The 19,786-nt window shown below is 38.5% G+C and overlaps 1 protein-coding gene across 1 annotated transcript in view; it reads right to left on the bottom strand.

Annotated features, from left to right (window-relative positions):
- Window positions 1–2,592: 2,592 nt before the first annotated feature.
- The window catches only part of NDUFAF5 (NADH:ubiquinone oxidoreductase complex assembly factor 5), a 41,835-nt gene continuing 24,641 nt past the window's right edge, over window positions 2,593–19,786 (bottom strand). The window contains exons 8-11 of the mRNA XM_069075437.1: window positions 17,854–17,914; window positions 6,387–6,470; window positions 3,129–3,211; window positions 2,593–2,711 (exon numbers count right to left, since the gene is read on the bottom strand). Coding sequence (XP_068931538.1) covers window positions 2,625–2,711; window positions 3,129–3,211; window positions 6,387–6,470; window positions 17,854–17,914 — 315 coding nt within the window. The 3' untranslated portion in view covers window positions 2,593–2,624. The remainder of the gene's footprint in view (window positions 2,712–3,128; window positions 3,212–6,386; window positions 6,471–17,853; window positions 17,915–19,786) is intronic.

Below are 19,786 nucleotides of genomic sequence, written 5' to 3'. Positions count from 1 at the left end.
TATTTGGATTCCAAAATACATTTCCCAACTGAAAACAGATGGCAACAGAAATTCTTCATGGAACATTCTTAATTTCTATTTTTTTGGTTCTTAGTGTTTCCATTGAATAATATTTTTCACATAATGGTGTCCACTTTTTGTCTGTGTTTGTGTTGTACCTGGCCCCATTCTTTCCCATCCCCCAATCAGTTCTCCCTCATGGAAGCAGACTGCCAGGTTTAGCTCCGCCTTTCCCCAGCCAGCACTCCTTCACAGAGGTGGGCAGGCTTTGGGGTTGAACTCTGCCCAGGGAGACTAGGGGGTTGTGGGAGTGGTAGGAATTTCAAGGTGTGTACTGACCAATCACTGATTTTAGCCTCTGCAAGTTCTTGCTTATGTAATACCTAACCTTTGGGCGAGTGGCATCCCTTTCAAAGCTGAGGCTTTGCCTGAGATCAGGGCTGCAAGATTTGGGGAGGGACCCCATCAGCCAGCCAACAGGGCCTGATCAGCCAACATGGTGCAAATAAAGGGTTCAATTCTAAATTGTTACTTGGGTCTTGCTCGTGTTTTGGGTACAACATTTGAGCAGCCACAAGATTAAGTTAAAAACACAGGACTTTTCCCCTTTGACCTTTTGGAGAGTACTCCAAGAGTGGTACAATGGAAAGCACTTGGTATCAAAAGGTTTGGGTTCTAAATCAACGTCTCTCTGGAACTTTTTCCTCATTTGCAACATGAAGAGGTTGGACTAGATGCTTCTGTTTGGAGACGAATGAGACAAGTCCTACCCCTTCACCAAGCCACTTCTCAAAATTAGAATTCCTAGAGTTTAGAAGGGCTCTCAGCAGCCCACCCAGCCTAAAGGAATACCACTCACCAAATCTCAACTATGCCACACCTGACAAGAGGCAGGATCTATAACATTTTCTTGAAGAACTCCAAGGACAAGAAACCCCAAACCTCTTAAATCAGCCCATTCCATTCTCACATAACACCAACTGTCACACTTTTTTCCTTCCAACAAAACCTCCACCCCTGGGTCCTATGATAAGCAGGGTTTTGCCTCATCTTTTGGGGGTCCAGGGCTCCATACTACTTCCCTCCTATCTGCTCCCCTCACCAAGATCCTAAGCAGATCCAGTTAATTCAGTAAACAAGTTAAGAGCCTCCAAAGTGCCAACCACACAAAAAAGAAAAAAGAAAGGCAGTCCCTGACCTCAAGGAACTTAAAATAGAACCAGGGAAAACAATACACAAAAAGAAACAAAACAAAAAAAGGGCTGGAGGAGGGAGAGAATTAACTCCAGCTTTAATATTTAACACCTTCTTAGGACCTTCATTTGTCAACTCCTCCCAAAGCCTTCCTTTCCAGGAAACATTTTCCATCAGTACCAAGGCCTTGTTCTGACTCGATAAAAAGCAGGCTCCCTAGCTGGGTACCTCCTTGTAGCTCCCCACTCCCACTTATTCTTGGAAGCTATGCTTAATTAGGCTTTTTTGTCCACCACGTCACATCGCTGCATCTTACCACGCTTGAAATCCACTAATATCTTGAGCCATTTTGCCTTCTGTTGTTGTTTTTAAGTGATCATCATCAATCACATCCACCCCAAGCAAAGTTCCTATCCTTTGATCTTTTTTCTAACAGCGCAGCTAAAAACAAAAAGCAACAGAAAAAAACCCTATGTTGTCCTTAGCTTGCCTGGTAGCCTCAACTCATTTGACCCTTTAGAGTAGGGACTGTTTAACTTTTGTCTGTCACCTCAGCACCAGACACCCATAACAGGCACTTAATAACAAGTTTGCAGAATGATTAAAACAGCAGAGGAAATGGAGAAGTTGACCATTCAACTTCTTCAGAGACATTTGTCTCTGAGCAGAGAATGTCTCTGAAGTGGCAGGAGAAAATGCATTTGACTGGGTAAGCATGGACCCTGTCTTTTTTTTTTTAACCATTTTGTAAAACAACTCATTCTTTCCCTATGAAAAAGTCATTAAGCTGTTAAAAAATTAAGGATGGTCTAACAGACCAATAGATCATTGTTTTACAAGACAAAATTAGTAAGGCTCCAGTTTTCTCTGCTCCTCTCCCTGACAAAGGAAGTAGCATGCAACAATGTATTTAAAATTGTAAAAAGTCTGTATTTTTATAGTGAATAAGCAGGTGCTTTTGAGAGAAGCCTACCTACTTTTCTGTCTCCCTGGTTCTCTACCCTGCTGCACTACTCCCCCCCCCCCCACACCCAAAAGTTGCAGCCTTCCCACAGAAATGACAGAGGCAGGTATAAAATATGAAAAATGTCAGCAGCAGCAATCTTTTCCATCAATTTTGGCATCAACATAAATTAACACATTTGAAGATAACCTCAGAGATGTTCTCTGGATCATTTTGCAAGACTATCCAAATCACTAGAGGATAGTTATCAAACTGAAAATAGAAAGCATGTGAAAATGAATAATTACTAAATATAGGCATGCTATTTTTTTTAGCAAGGATTGTAATCATTTTATTTGTAATCATTTTATTTATTGCTTCTTGCTTTAATATATAATTATGATAGATGTGAAAATAGCAATTTTTGATGAGAAGAAAAAAATTAATTATATCAATTTTTGTTTTGATTTTTTATTGTGATCAAAAGCTATTTCTTCCCATGTGACATAAGAGTATTTATTTTCCCCAAGTCTCCAAATGATACTGTTGCTGAACCTCTCTGAGCAGGTCTTGCCTAAAAACAAAGCAAAGAAAAAGTTAGACCTAGGATAATAGCTCATACTGTCATAACACTTTATAGAGTTTACAAAACGCTTTCCTCCTAACAACCTTAAGAAGGATAAGTCAAAGTACTATTATTATTGTCATTCCCACTTTACAGATGAGAAAACTAAGGCAAGAGAGTTTTAAGTGTTGCGCCTAGGGTCATACAACTAGCAAATACCAGAGGCTGGAACGGCAGGACACCAGGTCCTTTCTAAATCTGGTACTCTTGCTTCTACCTCTGCACCAGGCAGCACACAAAGCTCAGACTAGCTTTAAATCCTTCATTGCTTTCTTGAGCAAAATCCTCTGCTCTTTTCCTAAAAAAAAAGTGAGATAATAAAACAAAACATCTAAACATGTTAAGAACTATATTCTTTAATGCTACCTGGGAATCGTGATATTTCCATCCTATCATGTAATAGATTTGAAAAGTTGCAGGTACTGAGCCATCCTCATTTCCATACATTTCTAAAAAGGGAAAAAATTGACAAAATTCAAAAAAGTGGGAGAAACAGTTCAGTTCAATAAAGCTCTATTTCTTTTTTTTTTTCATTTTTCAAATGCTTTATTAACTTCTGACTTACATCATTCATTTCTGCCAGATTTTGAGTTACAAATTTTTTCCCTGTTTTTCCCCTACCCACCACCCCAGAATAGCAGTCCCACAGGATATACCCCCTCCTCCAATCTGCTCTCTCCCATATCTTCTCCCATACCTTTTCCAGTAGGGCACGGTGGATCTCTATGCCCCAGTGCCTGTATATCTTCTTTCCCAATTACATGTAAGATAGTATTAATAATAGTATATATGTATATATAATTTTAAACATTTGATTTTACAACTTTGAATTCCAGATTCATTCCCTTCCTCCCTTATCACCCACCCTTACTGGGAAGATAAGCAGTTCAGTATAGATTGTACATGTGTAGCTAATGCAAAACATTCACAAAAGTAAATATATTGTAAAAGACTATCTTTCCCTCCCTCCTATCCCACCACCCACTTGTTCTATTCTCTACTTTGATCCCATCCCTTTTCAAAAGTGAGTACTTCCAACTTCTCTCCTCCCCAGCCTGCCTGCCCTTCCATCATGTCCCCTCTCATCCCCCCCTTCCTCCTACTCTCCTGTAGGTTGAGATGTATTTCATTCCCTCCCCAAGCCAAATTCAGTGAGAATAAGGTTGACCCATTCCCTTTTGCCTTCCTGTTCTTCCCCTCCATTGTAACCCTTTACCCTTGCCTCTTCTTTATGAGATAGTTTACCCCATTCTGTCTCTCTCCATCTCCTCTCATTATATTCCTCTCTCACCTCTTAATTTCCCCTTTTAAGTATCATCCCTTCCTATTAAATTGGTACTGTGCCTTCTATCTATGTATACCTGTAAACATATATACACATATTTACATATGTATCATATGCCCATATACCCTCCAATATAGACATATATATTTCTCTTCCCTTCAACTATTTTCATACTGAGAAAAGTTTCATCAGTATCAATTATCATTTTTCCATGTAGGAATGTTAATAGTTCAACTTTGATCAGTGCCTTATGATTTCTTTTCCCTATTTACCTTCTCAAGCTTCTCTTGCTTCTTGTATCTGGATGTCAAATTTTCTATACACCTCTGTTTTTTTCATTGAGAATGCTTGAAAGTCCTCTATTCCACTGAATGACCATATTTTCCCCTGAAAGATGATACTCAGTTTTGCTGGGTAGGTGATTCTTGGTTTTAATCCCAGCTCCTCTGCCCTTTGGAATATCCTATTCTAGGCCCTTCAATCCCTCAGTGTAGAAGCTGGAGAAGTGCCAGATCCTGTGTTATCTTGATTGTGTTTTCACAATATTAAAATTGCTTCTTCCTGGCTGCTCATAATATTCTCTCCTTGATCTGGGAATTCCAGAACCTAGCTATAATATTCCTAGGAGTTTTCTTTTGGGGATCTTTTTCAGGAGGTGATTGGTGGATTCTTTCAACCCCTATTTTGCCTTCTGGCTCTAAAACATCAGGGCAATTTTCCTTGAGAACTTCCTGGAGGATGATTTCTAGGTTCTTACTTTGATCATGGCTTTCAGGTAGTCCAATAATTTTTAAATTATCTCTCCTGGATCAATTTTTCGAGGTCAGTGGTTTTTCCCATGAGATATTTCACATTGCCTTCTTTTCTTTGGATCTGTTTAATATCATTTTGATTTCTCTTAAAGTCACTAGCTTCCCTTTGCTCCAATCTAAATCAGAGGGAACGATTCTCCTCATTGAGCTTTTGAGATTCTTTTTCCATCTGGCAAATTTGGCTTTTCAAGGCTTTTCAAGGCCTCTCCTCATTGCCTGTTTGAGCCTCTTTTGCCAACTGAGTTAGTCTGTTTTTTAAGGTGTGGTTTTCCTCAGTCAGGCTGTTGACTCTCATTTCATAATTTTCTCTTCCCAATTTTTCCTCCACTTCTGTTATCTGCTTCTTCAGATGCTCAATGGCCTGTAACCAGCTCGTGTTTTCCTCTGAAGCTTTTGGTGCAGGAGTTCTGACTTCACTGTCTTCCCCCTGTTCCATGCTTTGCTCCTTTTTGTCCCCAATAAGTCTAACGTTGGAATATTCTGTTTGTTTTGCTTCTTTTGTCTGGTCATGTCGCCCCTCAGTCACTTGACCCCTGGGCTTTTTGCCAGAGTAGGACTCTGCCACCAGACAGGAGAGCTTTCATCCCAAATGCTGGGGTTTTCTCACCTGCTTGGAGGTATTAGTTGGGTGCCCTCTCTGAAGCCTCCACATGCTCTGGCAAGCTGGACACACACAAAGCTGGACACACACCCCAGGACCTCCACCCTATACTGCAATCCAGATCCAAGCAGGTTAAAGCAAGAGTGATTACCCCTCAGACTGGTGCTTGGTCCCCCTACACTCTGCAGGCCAGGAGCTGAAGCTGCCACGTGGAGCTGGCTGGCTGTGCCAGAGTCTCGGTGGCTTCTCGCACTCCCACTTACTGCGTCCCAAAGTCCAGACTGCACTGATTTCTCAATCCTTCGCATCTATGTGTTGATAAATCTGGAAACGACCACAGCTGCTGATGATCTGAAGTCCCTCCAGCCAGCGGCTGGTCAGACCCGCCCTGGGGCCGAAGCCTTGGAGTGGGGCTGGGCTCAGCTCCCAGAGCGCTGCGCTGGATTCCTGCAGGCCTGTCAGACTGTCCTCAGCGGGAGGTTAGCTTCTTTGTGTCATTTTGTGGGTTCTGCAGCTCCAAAGTTTGTTCAGAGTCCCCTTTTACATGAATTGGGCAAGGTGGAAGCCTGAGCAGTGGGGAGGTTCTGCTTCTATTCTGCCATCTTGACTCTGCCCCCTAAAGCTCTATTTCTTACAGTAAAACACAAGTGGTGCCAAGAGTTTTACAAATGACTCATGTAAAAATATTCAATAGTTGACACTATTAGAGGTAGGAGTTGTGGAATAAGGGAGTAGCTGTTATTTGGGGATGTCACAATGCACTCCTCCCTTATCTGTGCCATGGAGGTCAGTAAGAAAAGGGACAATGGATCTGGAAATATTGTGAAAGTAACTGTTGAAGTCACAGGGAATGTACATTAGTCAGATAATAAAGAGCTCCCTTGGTGAAAAACTGGAATACATGGAGCATTAAGCTTTCTTCTTACCTTGATATATTGCTGCTGCTGCCAACATCGTTTCTCTATGAAGCAAAGGTTTTCTATTCCAAGAACAATTGCTCTCTCCCATACCTAAAAAAAAATACACAATAGGCTTTAGAGAACAGAGTAAATTCCTTAAGGTTTTGAATTTCATAATTTAATCTTTTAATAACTTTGCCATTGTTTTAGTATGTAGGTGGTTTGGTTTTTTTGTTGTTTTGTTGAGATTCAGAGGCAAGGATAAGGATACCTAAAGCCTCTCCTCCTCCTAAGCCAAGCAGTGAAAGTCAAATTTCAGGAGCCAAATCTCACAAACATATTTCCTTTGTAGTAAGTTGTCTCATTTAAGTCAGCCATACAACAAGGTTTTTAAAGTTAATTTCTACAACTGGAAAATTGCTTTCTTTTACAAGTGCTTCTGAACTTTATTGTGAGCCACTTTTGAAGGGGAATAATAAAACTATCACAATGTGATTTTTACTTTATATGCCTACTTCTATTCAATCTGACAAGTACCTATTCTGCTAAGTGGTAAGGATAAAAAGGGAAAAATAAAAGTCCTTGTCCTCATGGAGTTTACAGTCTATTAGAGGGGACACAAAGCATATACTGCTAAGTGTATGGTTGCAAAATAAGGGGGGTAGGGAGGCTCCAGCAAGAAAAGAAGGAGGGTAACACTACCAAATTAGGAGGATGCACCTAAATTGTGCCTTGAAAGACATAAGAGTTACAAGACTTGGAGGCAAGGAGGGCATGCACTCCAGGAATTCGGGACAGGCACAGACAGAAGAAAAGATGTCTTCTGTGCAGAGAAGCAAGTGAGTTAGTTTAGTTGGAGCAAAGTGTGTGTGACAGAGAGTAGGAGGGTAAGTCTGGAAAGAGAAAGTAACTGATAGTGGTGTAATCAACAAAAACAGAAAAGTTTTGTTTTGGATATATAGAGTTTGAGACTGCCTAAAGGACTTTAGTGGAGAAATCCAGGCTGTAGTTGGTGAAACAGAACTGAAGCTGGGTAAGGGAATCCTCTGCATTTAAGTCATAATTGCACCTATGAGAGCTGATCAGCTCTCAGAGGGAGACAGTGTTAAGAGCTGTAGCAGCAAGCACCCTAGCGTACCCAGGATGGCTGCCAGCACAGGTTCTTCTAAAGGAAAGCAACTCAAAAGGGGTTAACAATCTTACTTTAATCAAACATATATATCATTCACTTAGTTCAGGGGGAAAAGTCAGCACCCTGAACTTCAGAAAATACAAACAAAAATTACAAGCAGACAAAAAATACAGAGAAAATAATACAATTCAACAGACAAGGCTTCTAGCTATCTGACCACTACCTACCTACTTACTCACACACACGCACGCCATCCTGCACGCACACACATACATACATACATAGTTAGTTACCAGGAGAGAAGCACCAACATCTGGATTTTCAAAGCCAGGGGGCTCAATGGCTGCCTAGAGTCTCATCTGGCCAAATCACACAACTCTTCCCATAAGTGAGCCTCAAAGCAAAACCTCACTTCAGGGAGTATATATACACTTCTTTAGGGTCAGAAGACATCACAACCTTTGTGACCCACTGCCTAATTACAGGGTAACAAAAGGTGTGGGCCTTCCTGAAAAATAAACCTCCCCTAAGCAAGCTTCTCTTGTTGGGCTCCAAGTGAGGCCTATTAAAGGGCAGGGAAGATCTTCAAATTCTCTTACCATTACAAGGGCCCAGGACAGAGTTCTAGGGATCTATCTGTACATGTAGATGGGGCAGAATGTAAATGATGATAAAAAGAGCCTGTCCAGTGGTCAGACACCTAAATGATCCAATAGGTTCCATTTTATGGGGTCTACCAGAACAAAGCTGATCCTTCCTGATCATGATAGATCTTCAGATATCAGAAAAGAAATCATTATTTCCCTCCTCACCTCCATTACCAAGTCTTTTCTTTTTCTGTTACTTTAACTGCTCTTCAATACACCACAGGTCTCAAAATGAAGGGTCACAGTGGCAGCAGGTACAATTACAGTGCAGTCAGATCTCCTCATGGACCTTTTTAATCTGTCCACCATTTTGGTGTGTGCTGATGGTAGTAGATATATGTGTGTGAGACAAAGCTTGGAACTAAAGATATTATACAAGAAATGTATGGCTTGAATAGGTGGTTAACTCATGTAATAAAAATATGATAAATGAATAGGTTGCATATGGCACTTTTATCCTTCCAAGTTCCCTTTGTCTAGATGCTCAAAACTTAATACTATTGCACTTAAATGTTGTTCCAAGAATGAAACACAAAACTCCAGATGCTATCTGTCCCTGTCAGAATTGTATGGAATTATCATAGGTTCACAGATTTAAAGCTGACTTCAGCAGCCACCTAATCCAAGCCCCTCATTTTATAGATAAGGAAACTGAGACTTGAGGAAACTAAGAGACTTTCCCCAAAACACCAAGGTAGTAAGTATCAGTTGTAGTTTTTGAACACAGGTTCTCCACTCTGCTATTTTGTTTTACTGTTATCTTTTGCTTTTACATTATCTTCATTCTTCCCCTGCCTCTCCCCAAGACCCATACCTTGAAATAAAGAATAAAATGAGAAAAACAAAAAAAGCAATTTAGCAAAACTAATCATATTTATTCAAATGCAATGTATACATTTAGTTTTCTAGACCCATAATCACCAAAACCCCATGAAACAAGACTGCAGTATCACCTCCCATGTTAATAATGCTAACTAACATTTATATATGATTTTAAAGTCTGCAAAGCACTTTGGATGTACTATCTCATTTGAACCTAATAACCCTATAAGAGAAGTAAAAGGTATTATCTCTATTTTACCAATGAAAAAACTGGAGCTCAGAGATTTTAAAAAGGCTTGCCCATGGTCATAAAACTATTAAGTATGAAAGGCAGGATATAAATCTAGGCCTCTCTTGACCCTCTATGCCTTCCTTAATATAGCTTAAAACCACATTACTGCAGCACAGCTTCTGTAGCACAGTGCTGACTTCTAACAAGCCCCTTTATATTTTCCTACTCTAACTGCTGTCTAGCCACACCTACCTTGTACTTCTGAAATTTTTTTTACCCCATAAATCAACGAATATAGAATACTATGAGTTTCTCTTTATCTGCATTGAATTCCATTTTACACAACTGAACCCAACCTTTTAGATCAGAGTACATTTTTTAGAGCTAGGTCTACAGAGGTAATTTCATCTAACTCCTTCATTATATAGATGAGGAAATTAAATCCCAAGAGAGGCTCAATAACTTGCCCAAGATCACACAGGAATTAAGTGGCAGACACAAGTTTCAAACCCTGATTCTATGACTCCAAATCCAGGGCTTTATGCACATACCACAATACTTTTCCCTTTTTTAGACTGCCAAGTCTTTTTGGATCTTGACATTTTTATGCCCTGTGCTACATAACACTCAGCTTCACGTCACCTACATATCTGAAAAGCATGACATCTATGCTTATATCCAACTCACTCAAACAAATTTTAAACAGCAAGGATATTCCATTAAAGAGCTCCCTTAAAGTCGACGCAGACTCATTAACTACTACTGACTAGTTTCAAATGCATTTAACATCATCTAGCTCCTCTCCAGGCATCTTGTCCATAAGAATAGTACAAGGGCCATTCAATAAAGCATAGTCAGAGTTGCTCTTCCTGGTTTGGGACCATGTGAGTGCTGTGGGTTGTACTTCTGGCCATATGGTGACCGAGCACTGGGAGGACCTGATACCAAATTATCAGCCATGCATAGCGTGATAGGAAGAAGCAACTTTTGGCTCAGCTTCTTTTCCTTCTTCTTTCTAGGAAACACCATATAACTTCTGAGATTACCAGTGAGGGGTGGGAAAAGGCAGTCTTTCTTCATTTCAGGGTCATGGGCAACTCCATCCATGTGGCAGTTAATGTAGGGTAATTCAACTGGGCAAATTTATGTGTGGGCCCCTGGCTACCCTTTCTCTTTCTGTGATTTGTTCCCAATCTTATACAAATAAGCATCCAAGATGGACATGTCAGGGTTTGGAGGTAACTTCATCAATTTAAGAGATGAATCCTCAGCAACTTCTTCCGTGTTCTATTAGAGGATGGACACTGATGTGAGGATTGGATTAAATCTGATGATTTACCAGCAGGCATGTTCCAGGAATCATTTTAACAATGTGAAGTTAAGGTGAAATGCAAAATGCCTAATCATAAATCCCACAAAATGCTTTAAGCTTTTAAAGCTTATGCTTTTAAGCATAAGCCTCTCAGCAGGTTATAATAGTAGCTATAAGTTTGATAGGGATTGGGCATGTGATATCATTAGTACAGTTACTATACTATAGCGAATTCTTAGTAAAGAAACTCCCTCTAGTAATGTAACTCCAAACATACTCTGTCTAGGACCCTGAGTAGTGACTGTGAGAAGTGGCACTTGAATCTAGGTCTTTTTGGTGCTATATCCACAAGGCCATATCAGCTCCCAGTTATCAGTTGCTGGATCCTATTTTAAGTTTTGCTTTGTTTTTGTCATATGTAAAACTGTTCTGGGGCACAAGAAATAAAACCTAGTTCAAACTACATGACTCAGTACAAAACAGGGCACAGGCAACATTACTCCAACACTGTGGTGACCTTGCAGTAGTGCCTCAAGATTAGAAGAATATGACAGACTTTGTCAAATGCTAAAATCTAGTTAAATAGTTATGTCAGTCAAAGACTCTGTCAAATAAGAAAACAAGGTTAGTCTGGCAAAACCTGTTCCTGATAAAGTCCTACTGAGCTCCTTGTTATCAAAGCCTCCTTTCTGAGATGCTCACTAACCCACCTTTTAACACGCTCCATTATTTTGTCAGGAGTAGAAGTTAAGCTCACTATCCTACAGTGTACAGGTTCTGTTCTTTTTAAAAAAAAGTTAGAACATAACCATCCTCTACTTTCATGGCACCTTTTTTGCTCTCTATGGCCAATTGACTCACAATTTTGCCCAACTGTATACCCATAAATTTAGCAATCTTGAGTGAAATGGATGAATATTTACAAAAATATAAATTGCCCAGATTAACAGAAGAGGAAACAAAATACTCAGATAACCCAATCTCAGAAAAAGAAAGGAAACAAGCCATCAATGAACTCCCTAGGAAAAAACCTCCAGGGCCAGATGGATTTACAAGCAAATTCTATCAAACATTTAAAGAACAATTAATTATAACACTACATAGACTGTTTAGGAAAACTGGTGGAGGAGTCCTACCAAATTCCTTTTATGATACAAATATAGTACTGATACCATATTTGTCCAGCTCTCTGGGTAGGTCCTGCTCCACACTGAAGTTCACAGGGTCCTGTCCATCTCAAATCCTTCACAATTTCAAGGCTCAACCAAGCCACAAACAAAGTCCCTGCATCCTAGTCATGCTTCCTTAGTCTTCTGCAGCTCAGTCAAAAAATCAGAATCATCTTATCCAGCCTGGGGGGAGGGGGTTCTTGGGCTCCTGTTCAGAAGAAGCTCCACTACCACAAGTTCTCAGGAAATTCTGGCTCAGTTCTCGATTCTCTCTTCTGTAGCTGCTCTGCCTCCAGATTCTTATACCAAGAAATTCTGACTATGCTTCTCTGGGGCTTATCTTACATACACAGCATTAGCTTCTTGTTTCAGCCAACCCCTTCCTGTTACTTTAGGCACAGGGGTTCATACCTTCTGTTTCTTTCACAGAGGTCTGTTCAATTACTAAGTGCTAAGTACCTGCTTACTTGCCAATACAAAGGGGTCAAATTACATTAACATTACAGGGAGTCTACCTGACAAAACAAACTCAGGAACAATATGAACACAATTACAAAACACTTTTCACAAAGTCAGATCTAAATAATTGGAAAAATGTAAGTTGTTCATGGTTAGACCTAGCTAATAGAATAAAAATGACAATTCTACCTAAATTAATTTACTTATTCAGTGCCATGCCAATTAAACTACCAAAAAATTATTTTACAGAGCTAGAAAAAGTAATATCAAAATTCATCTGGAAGAACAAAAGGTTCAGAATATCAAGGGAATTAATGAAAAGAAATGCCAGGGAAGGTGGCCTAGCCATATCAGATCTTGAATTGTATTATAAAGCAGCAATCATCAACACTACCTAGTACTGGCTAAGAAATAGAGTGGCTGGATCAGTGAAATAGGTTAAACACACAAGACAGTAGTCAATGATTATAGCAATCTACTGTTTGATAAACCCAAAGACCCCAGCTTCTGGGATAAGAACTCACTGTATGACAAAAACTGTTGGCAGAAATTGGGCATAGACACCATATACCAAAATGAAGTCCAAATGGGTATTTGATTTAGATATAAAGGCTGATACTATAAACAAATTAGGGAAGTAAGGAATAGTTTATTTGTCAGATTTATAGAGAATGGAGGAATTCATGACCTAACAAGAGATGGAGAACATCATGAAATGCAAAATGGATGATTTTGATTACATTAAATTGAAAAGTTTTTGCACAAAACCAATGCAACCAAGATTAGGAGGGAAGCAGAAAACTTGGAAAGAATTCTTACAACTAGTATCTCTGATAAAGGTCCCATTTCTAAAATACATAGAGAACTGAGTCAAATTTACAAGAATACAAGTCATTCCCCAACTGATAAATGGTCAAAGGATATGAACAAGGAAAAAATTAAAAATTAAAGCTATCTATTGTCATATGAAAAAATGCTCTAAAAATCACTATTGATTAGAGAGATGCAAATCAAAACAACTCTGAGGTACCACATCACTCCTATCAGATAGGCTAATGTGACAAAACAGGAAAATGAGAAATGATGGAGAAGATGTGGGAAAGTTGAACACTAATTCATTGTTGGTGGAGCTATAAGCTGATCCACCATTCTGGAGAGCAATTTGGAACTATGCCCAATGGGTTATAAAAAATGTGCATACCCTTTGACCTAGCAATACCATTTCTAGGGCTATATCTCAAAGAGATCATAAAAATGGGAAAAGGACTCACACGTACAAAAATATTTATAGCAGCTCTTTCTGTGGTGACCAAGAACTGGAAATTGAGGGCACACCCATCAATTAGGGAATGGCTGAACAAGTTGTGGCATATGAATGTAATGGAATATTACTGTGCTCTAAGAAATGATGAACAGGTGATTTCAGAAAATCCTGGAAAAGAGTAACATGAACTGATGCTGAGTGAAGTGAGCAGAACCAGAACATTGTACACAGTAATAGTCACAGTGTTCGATGACTGATTTTGATAGACTCTCCACCCTTCTCAGATTCTCAGCAATGCAAAGACATAAAACAATTCCAAAGGACTCATGATGGAAAATACAACCCTTCCAGAGAAAGAACTATGGAGTCTGAATGCAGAGCAAAGCAGACTATTTTCTTTTATTTTTGTTTTTCTTTTCTTTCTCACGGTTTCTCCCATTTGTTATAATTCTTCTATACAACAAGACTAATGTGAAAACAGTAATGTTTAATAGGAATGTATATGTAGAGTCTATATCAGATTGCATGCCATCTTAGAGAGGGAGGAGGGAAGGAAGAGGGAGAAAATTTAAAACTTATGAAAGTAAATGCTAAAAACTAAAAATAAATAAACTTAAAAAAAAACTTGGCAATCATATCTTCCAGCTCTTTCTATATCCTAGGTTGCAGGTCATCTGGACCTGATGACTTGAACTTATAACTGAGGTGGCTCTTTTAGCATTTTTGAGAGTTCATGCTTCACGGTTTGATTTTATCTATAAAATTTTAGGCCAGGAGACCCCACTTATCCTTTTGCTGAACTTATGAAATCAGCTGTTCCTCAAACTAGGATGCATGTGAAACTCTACTGTAAATTCTAAACTGGGGTGGTCACTTCCTTCACAAACTTTCCAACATTTCTAATTCAACAATAAATTTCTTTTTTTTTTTTTTGCTTTTTGGAGGGCAATTGGGGTTAAGTGACTTGCCCAAGGTCACAAGGCTAGTTTTTTTTGTGTTAAGTGTCTGAGGCCAGATTTGAACTCAGGTCCTCCTGATTCCAGGGCTGGCGCTCTATTCACTGTGCCACCGAGTCACCCCAACAATAAATTTCTTAAGGTAAGTCAGAATGGGTTCTGCTATTCCTTCTAACGTTTCAGTGGCTTTATTATACTCCATCAAGTCAGCTACTGAAGCTGTCTTTGTTTCTCTTTCTTACTTAGAAACTTGCTAGTTCCCCCAACAATAAGCCTTTGATACTACTTTTTAAAAAAGAGAGCCCAGAATCCTCAGGAACTGAAATAGTAGTTGTTCAAAGTCAATTACAATTTTACTAGCTAGCATATCAATTATCATTAATTTAAATTTCATTTACTGATGAAAAACCAAATCTCCTTTCCAGTAAAAACACATCCAAACCCCCCCCAAAAGCTACCACCCCCAAATCCTCTATATGAATAACTTTTATTTTCAAAATCAGAAGTATTTATAATGAATTCTGTTCTCATTGATATCTGATCATTACAGATAAAATATAATTTAAATTTGAAATTTTTTTTATTGTGAGTAGCAATCCACTTTGTGTCTGACTTTCTAACATGGAAATCAAACATATTAGATGTAAGCAAACTCAATTTTTTACAAAGGCAAATATTTTTTCCATGCTGCTGAAATTAAAAATTTCTTTAAGATCATAGATATATATTAGATTGCTTATACACTCATAGACATTAAAGTTCAGAACTTTAAGACCTTTTAGTTCAACCAAGATACTAAAATTTGCTGAAATAACCACGTTTGTATTCTGATAGAAATATGAGTTATTATACACAGGGTTCCTGTGGAGCTGTGTTGAAAATAGCTTAATAGAGAAGCACAGGGACTTCTGACTTACCCTGTATTTTGTGATGAAGGAAAATATAGTCATCAGATGAATGTTTAAGACTTTCACAGTTCTTTTATGGTAAGTTCAACAACACTTACGAAAAGGATTTCTTCATTTACTAATGGTTTCACATGAACAATACTTAGATGTATTGTCTAGAATATAAGTGAACTTACCTTAAAACCACTGTGAAACCCTCCAAATTCCCACTCATTCATCAGCTGATGAGTACTTGTTTTGTAAAAGTTAATCTGGACTTTTTTCTGTGAAATAATAATGGCAATTCACATTAGACAAATCAAAATTATTATGGAAAAAGACAAAAACAATGCAAAAGGTTTCTAAAAACCAAGCCGAAGAGCTAGATAAAAAGATATGTCCACTATTTTATCTAAGAATATCAATGCTATAGTCAATGTTCAACACAAGCCTTGATCCTCCTGGGAATAATATGAAATCCAAAAGCTTATGATGGTAAACCTGTGATTTCACTAGTTTGAATTAGCTTCCTGAATACAGAGCATAAACTGTTTACTATAACTTGACAGCTAAGGCAATTAGGGTTAGGGTTAGAGCCGGGAGGTAGGAGGCACAGTTAGGGTTAGAGTCCAGAGGTGTGCAATTTTAGGGTTTAGGGTTAGCGTTAGAGTTAGGGTTAGGGCTGGGTTTAGGGTCAAGTTTAGGGGTGGGTGGTGCATTTAGGGTTACGGAGTCACAAATTTAGGATTAGGGTTAGAGTTGGGAGGCAGGAGGTGCATTTAGGGTTAGGGTTTAGGGTTAGAGTCAGAAGGGTTAGGTTTAGGTTAGGGATGCAAAGGAGACACAGTATTGTCTTTTGAGAACATTTCCTGCTTTTTAAAAATAGTTTTTACTATTCTTAACTGTGCTTCAAACTATCAAATGAAGAATCACAGTATCATAGTGTTTAGTACTGGAAGGGACCTTCAAGATCATCTAAACCAACCCCTTCAAATGAAACCTAGAAAGGGAAATGGACTTGTCCTGGAACAATAGTTTATAAAAACACCAAATTCACACCCAAAGTCTTCTGACTACAAACCGTTTTTTGTACTAAACCAGGGCTTCTTAAATTTTTTCCACTCTTGACCCCATTTAACGTTTTGGCAACATTTACTGGCATTGTGTGGTTTGGCAGCATGCATAGTGCAAATTGCACATACTTTATGTTCAGAACCAATGCTACAGAAACACCTCAGATTCATCACACATTTGATTTTTAACTAATTTTTAGTTGCTGTGAGTTCAGAAACCTTTTACTGCTGCCAAATTTTTCCCAACCCCATACAGCGTCGTGACCCACAGTTAAAGAAGCATTGCACTAAACTAGGATTGAAGGGTGACTGCTAGATTTCAAGTCAGAGGGTACAAAAGAGCCATAATATGTGGTGGGGATACAAATACAAAGAAGGAAACAATCCCTACACATGAGCTTACATTCTAACAGGGAAGCTTACATTCTAATAGGTGGCAATTAAGTCTGTGTACTAATAAAACATAGTCTACATACCAGCCTGTGGACATGTGCCCCAGACTGTTCTAGATTTTTAAAAAATTGGGGCAGCTAGGTGGCCCAATGAATAATAGAGCACTGGCCCTGGAGTCAGGAGGACCTGGGTTTAAATCTGGCCTCAGACACTTAACACTTACTAGCTGTGTGACCTTGGGCAAGTCACTTAACCGCAACTGCCCTGCCTTCCCCCCTCCAAAAAGACCAAAAAAAGATTGTATGAAAAATAAAAACAGCTTTAAGGCTGCTAAGCACCAATATTTCCCGGGGTTTAGAAATCTTCTACTTTCAAGGCAATTCATATCATAAAAGATATACATAATGAATGCAATGAAGACTTTCCCACAAAGAAGGAAATGTAAAAGGCAGCAAGGTAGAGTTTAAAAAAGTCCAATAAGTGGAGTCAAAAGACCTAAGTTTTAAGTCTTGGTTTTACCCACTTGCTGCAGTGATTTCTCAGCAAGAGTGTAAGTCACATAAATAGGAATAAAACATACTTCACCCTACCTCAGTGCTTGTGGTAAGGTTCAAATGAGATAATCTATTTTAAAGTGCTTTGAAAATTGTAAAAGGGATAAATAAGTCTAAGGTATTGTTATTAATCCTTAAATTGCCTGTAATTTCCCAGGTTCCAAACTAGTGGTCTCCTGGTTAAATACAAAATTTGGTATATTAAAAATTGTATACCCAAATCATGAGCTCCAAACATTTATAAAGTGCCTTTGTGCCTGAACAAAGGTGCAAGGTGGTGACGGACATGAAGACAAAAGTGAAACTGTCCCTGTCCCCTGAAGGCAACTACAATCTATCAGAGGTGAGAGATACAACAATACACAGATAAGCAATTATTACGTACATACAACATACTAAAGTAATTTCTAGCTAGAGAGAACACATACAGATTGACTTCTTTTTTGTAAAGTCATCAATTTGTTATTTCTTAATTTCTGGAAGGCTAAGCAATATAAAAAAGATTCTAATGCTTCAGTACTAGTTCAACTATCGTGACGCTATATAAAACAAAATATAACAAATCAAAGATTATTTTAAAAGAATGTCCCTTACCTTGTAAATCTTCCATCACTTCAAACATTCCTGGAAAATTAACTTGAATTTCATCAGTATCCTATTAAAAAAGGGAGAGAATATAATTTTGACCTTTAAGAGAATTTCCTTAACTTTAGATGGAACTGAGATGTCATCTTGTAAGATCACCTACCTATTGCAGAAAATCCCTCTAACATTTGTGGTAAGTGGTCATTCAACCTCTACTAAAACATTTCAAGAAACAGGAAATGGATTTTTAAAAAGAAGTTAATTTCATTTAGCAATAGCTCTGTTAAGTCGGTAGTCTTTCCTTCCTTATACTGGGCCAAATCTGATACTTTATTATTTCTATCCACCGGTCCTCATTATATTCTCTAGGTCTGAATTAGTCTAATCCAGTGCCACAGGATTGCTTTTCAAATACATGAAGATAGCTGTCACTTGCATACTCAGGCTTTACTCTTCTGAGCTGCTCTCCATCTCTAGCCCTTCTGCTCTCTGCGCCCTCCCCCCGCCCAACCCCCTATTTGCCCTCCTCACCACTGCCTGTTACTTTCCTTTAATGATGAGCTGAGCTATCACTTCCTATAGAAAATGTTTTCTGATACTCTGGTTCTTTCTATACTTCTGATACTTGGTTCTCTCTTTCTGAAGTTATCAAGCATGTACCTATTTATTTACATGTACCCTTCCCTAAGGAGCTATTGTTTGGGGGGGGGCGGATTTTTGTCTCTGTATATTCATGGCATAACAAGCAGTAGATTACTAAGTGCATATTGAAGTGAACTGTTAAGCTTCATTTCTATAATTTCTTCAATTCCATTAAAAACTGATATTGTTTCTAGACCTTTCACCAATCCTTGTTGCCCTCCTCTGGAAACAATCTAGCTTGCCAATCAGTTCCCAAAGTATTGTTAAATCTATCTCCTCAATATTTTTCTCACTAATCTCCTCTCTATTCATAAAAAGTATGCTAGTTCAGGCTTTCATCATCTTTCCTTCTGGATTATTTTAAAAACTTCTTAATTTGCTTTCCTATAATCCAGTCTCTCTTCTTTCTAATTCATCCTCCACAGAGCTGTAAATTAATATTCCTAAAGCAGAGATCTAACTAAGATCACATCTTTGCTCAAGAATCTTCATTAATTCCCTGATACCTCTTCAATTAGATAGAAACTTCTCTGCCATTTAACACCGTTTGCAATCTGGTTCTAGACTATTTTCCCAGACTAAGTATATTATATAACTCTACCTCACTTACTCTATTCCAGTGAAATTAGTCAATTTTCTATTTCATATCCATGTCACTCCATCTTCTGCCTAAATGCCTTTGACAAAGTTAGTCACCTCAGTCCAGGAATGCTCTCCCTCTTCACCTTCATTTTTTAGAACCCCTGGTTCAAGCTCAAACTTCAAGGTTCAACACAAGTATTTCAAGAAAGCTCTCCTGATCTCCTAGTCTTTCCATTCTCCTCTCAAAGAAAAACCAAAAACCTTGTACATATTCATCAAGACACTGAATGCCACCACAAATAAGCTCCCTGAAGATAGTCCTTCACTTTCATATTTGTATCCCTAGCCTAGCATATTATACACACTTAATAACTGATCACTGACTAATTGTCAATGTCCCTTTCAAAATGTTATGCCTGAGAAAGGATGTCCATATAATACAAATAACTGACTAGGGAAGGAGGATCAAGCAGTAAATAAAAAATAACTAGTTAAGAACCTGTGACTCTTAGATATACATGATGGATATAAATTATTGTATTGAACTGTAATAGTGGGGAGGTTTCTCTCGGGGACCAAAAAGATGAATATGGTAAATATTCCCAAACTATAGTGGTATTTTAGTTCACAATTCTTCTGTCTCATGACTGTAGCCTTCTAACAGGACTACTCACTTCAATTCTTTCCTTTTCAATTCATTCTTCATATAAATGTTAGA

The sequence above is a fragment of the Petaurus breviceps genome, unplaced genomic scaffold, assembly GCF_028583685.1.
Source record: "Petaurus breviceps papuanus isolate PSGF00001 unplaced genomic scaffold, PetGlider_PUasm1.0 90919, whole genome shotgun sequence".
NCBI lineage: Eukaryota > Metazoa > Chordata > Mammalia > Diprotodontia > Petauridae > Petaurus > Petaurus breviceps.
The sequence above is the reverse complement of the archived record's forward strand: the minus strand, read 5'-3'. Positions and strand labels throughout refer to the sequence as shown.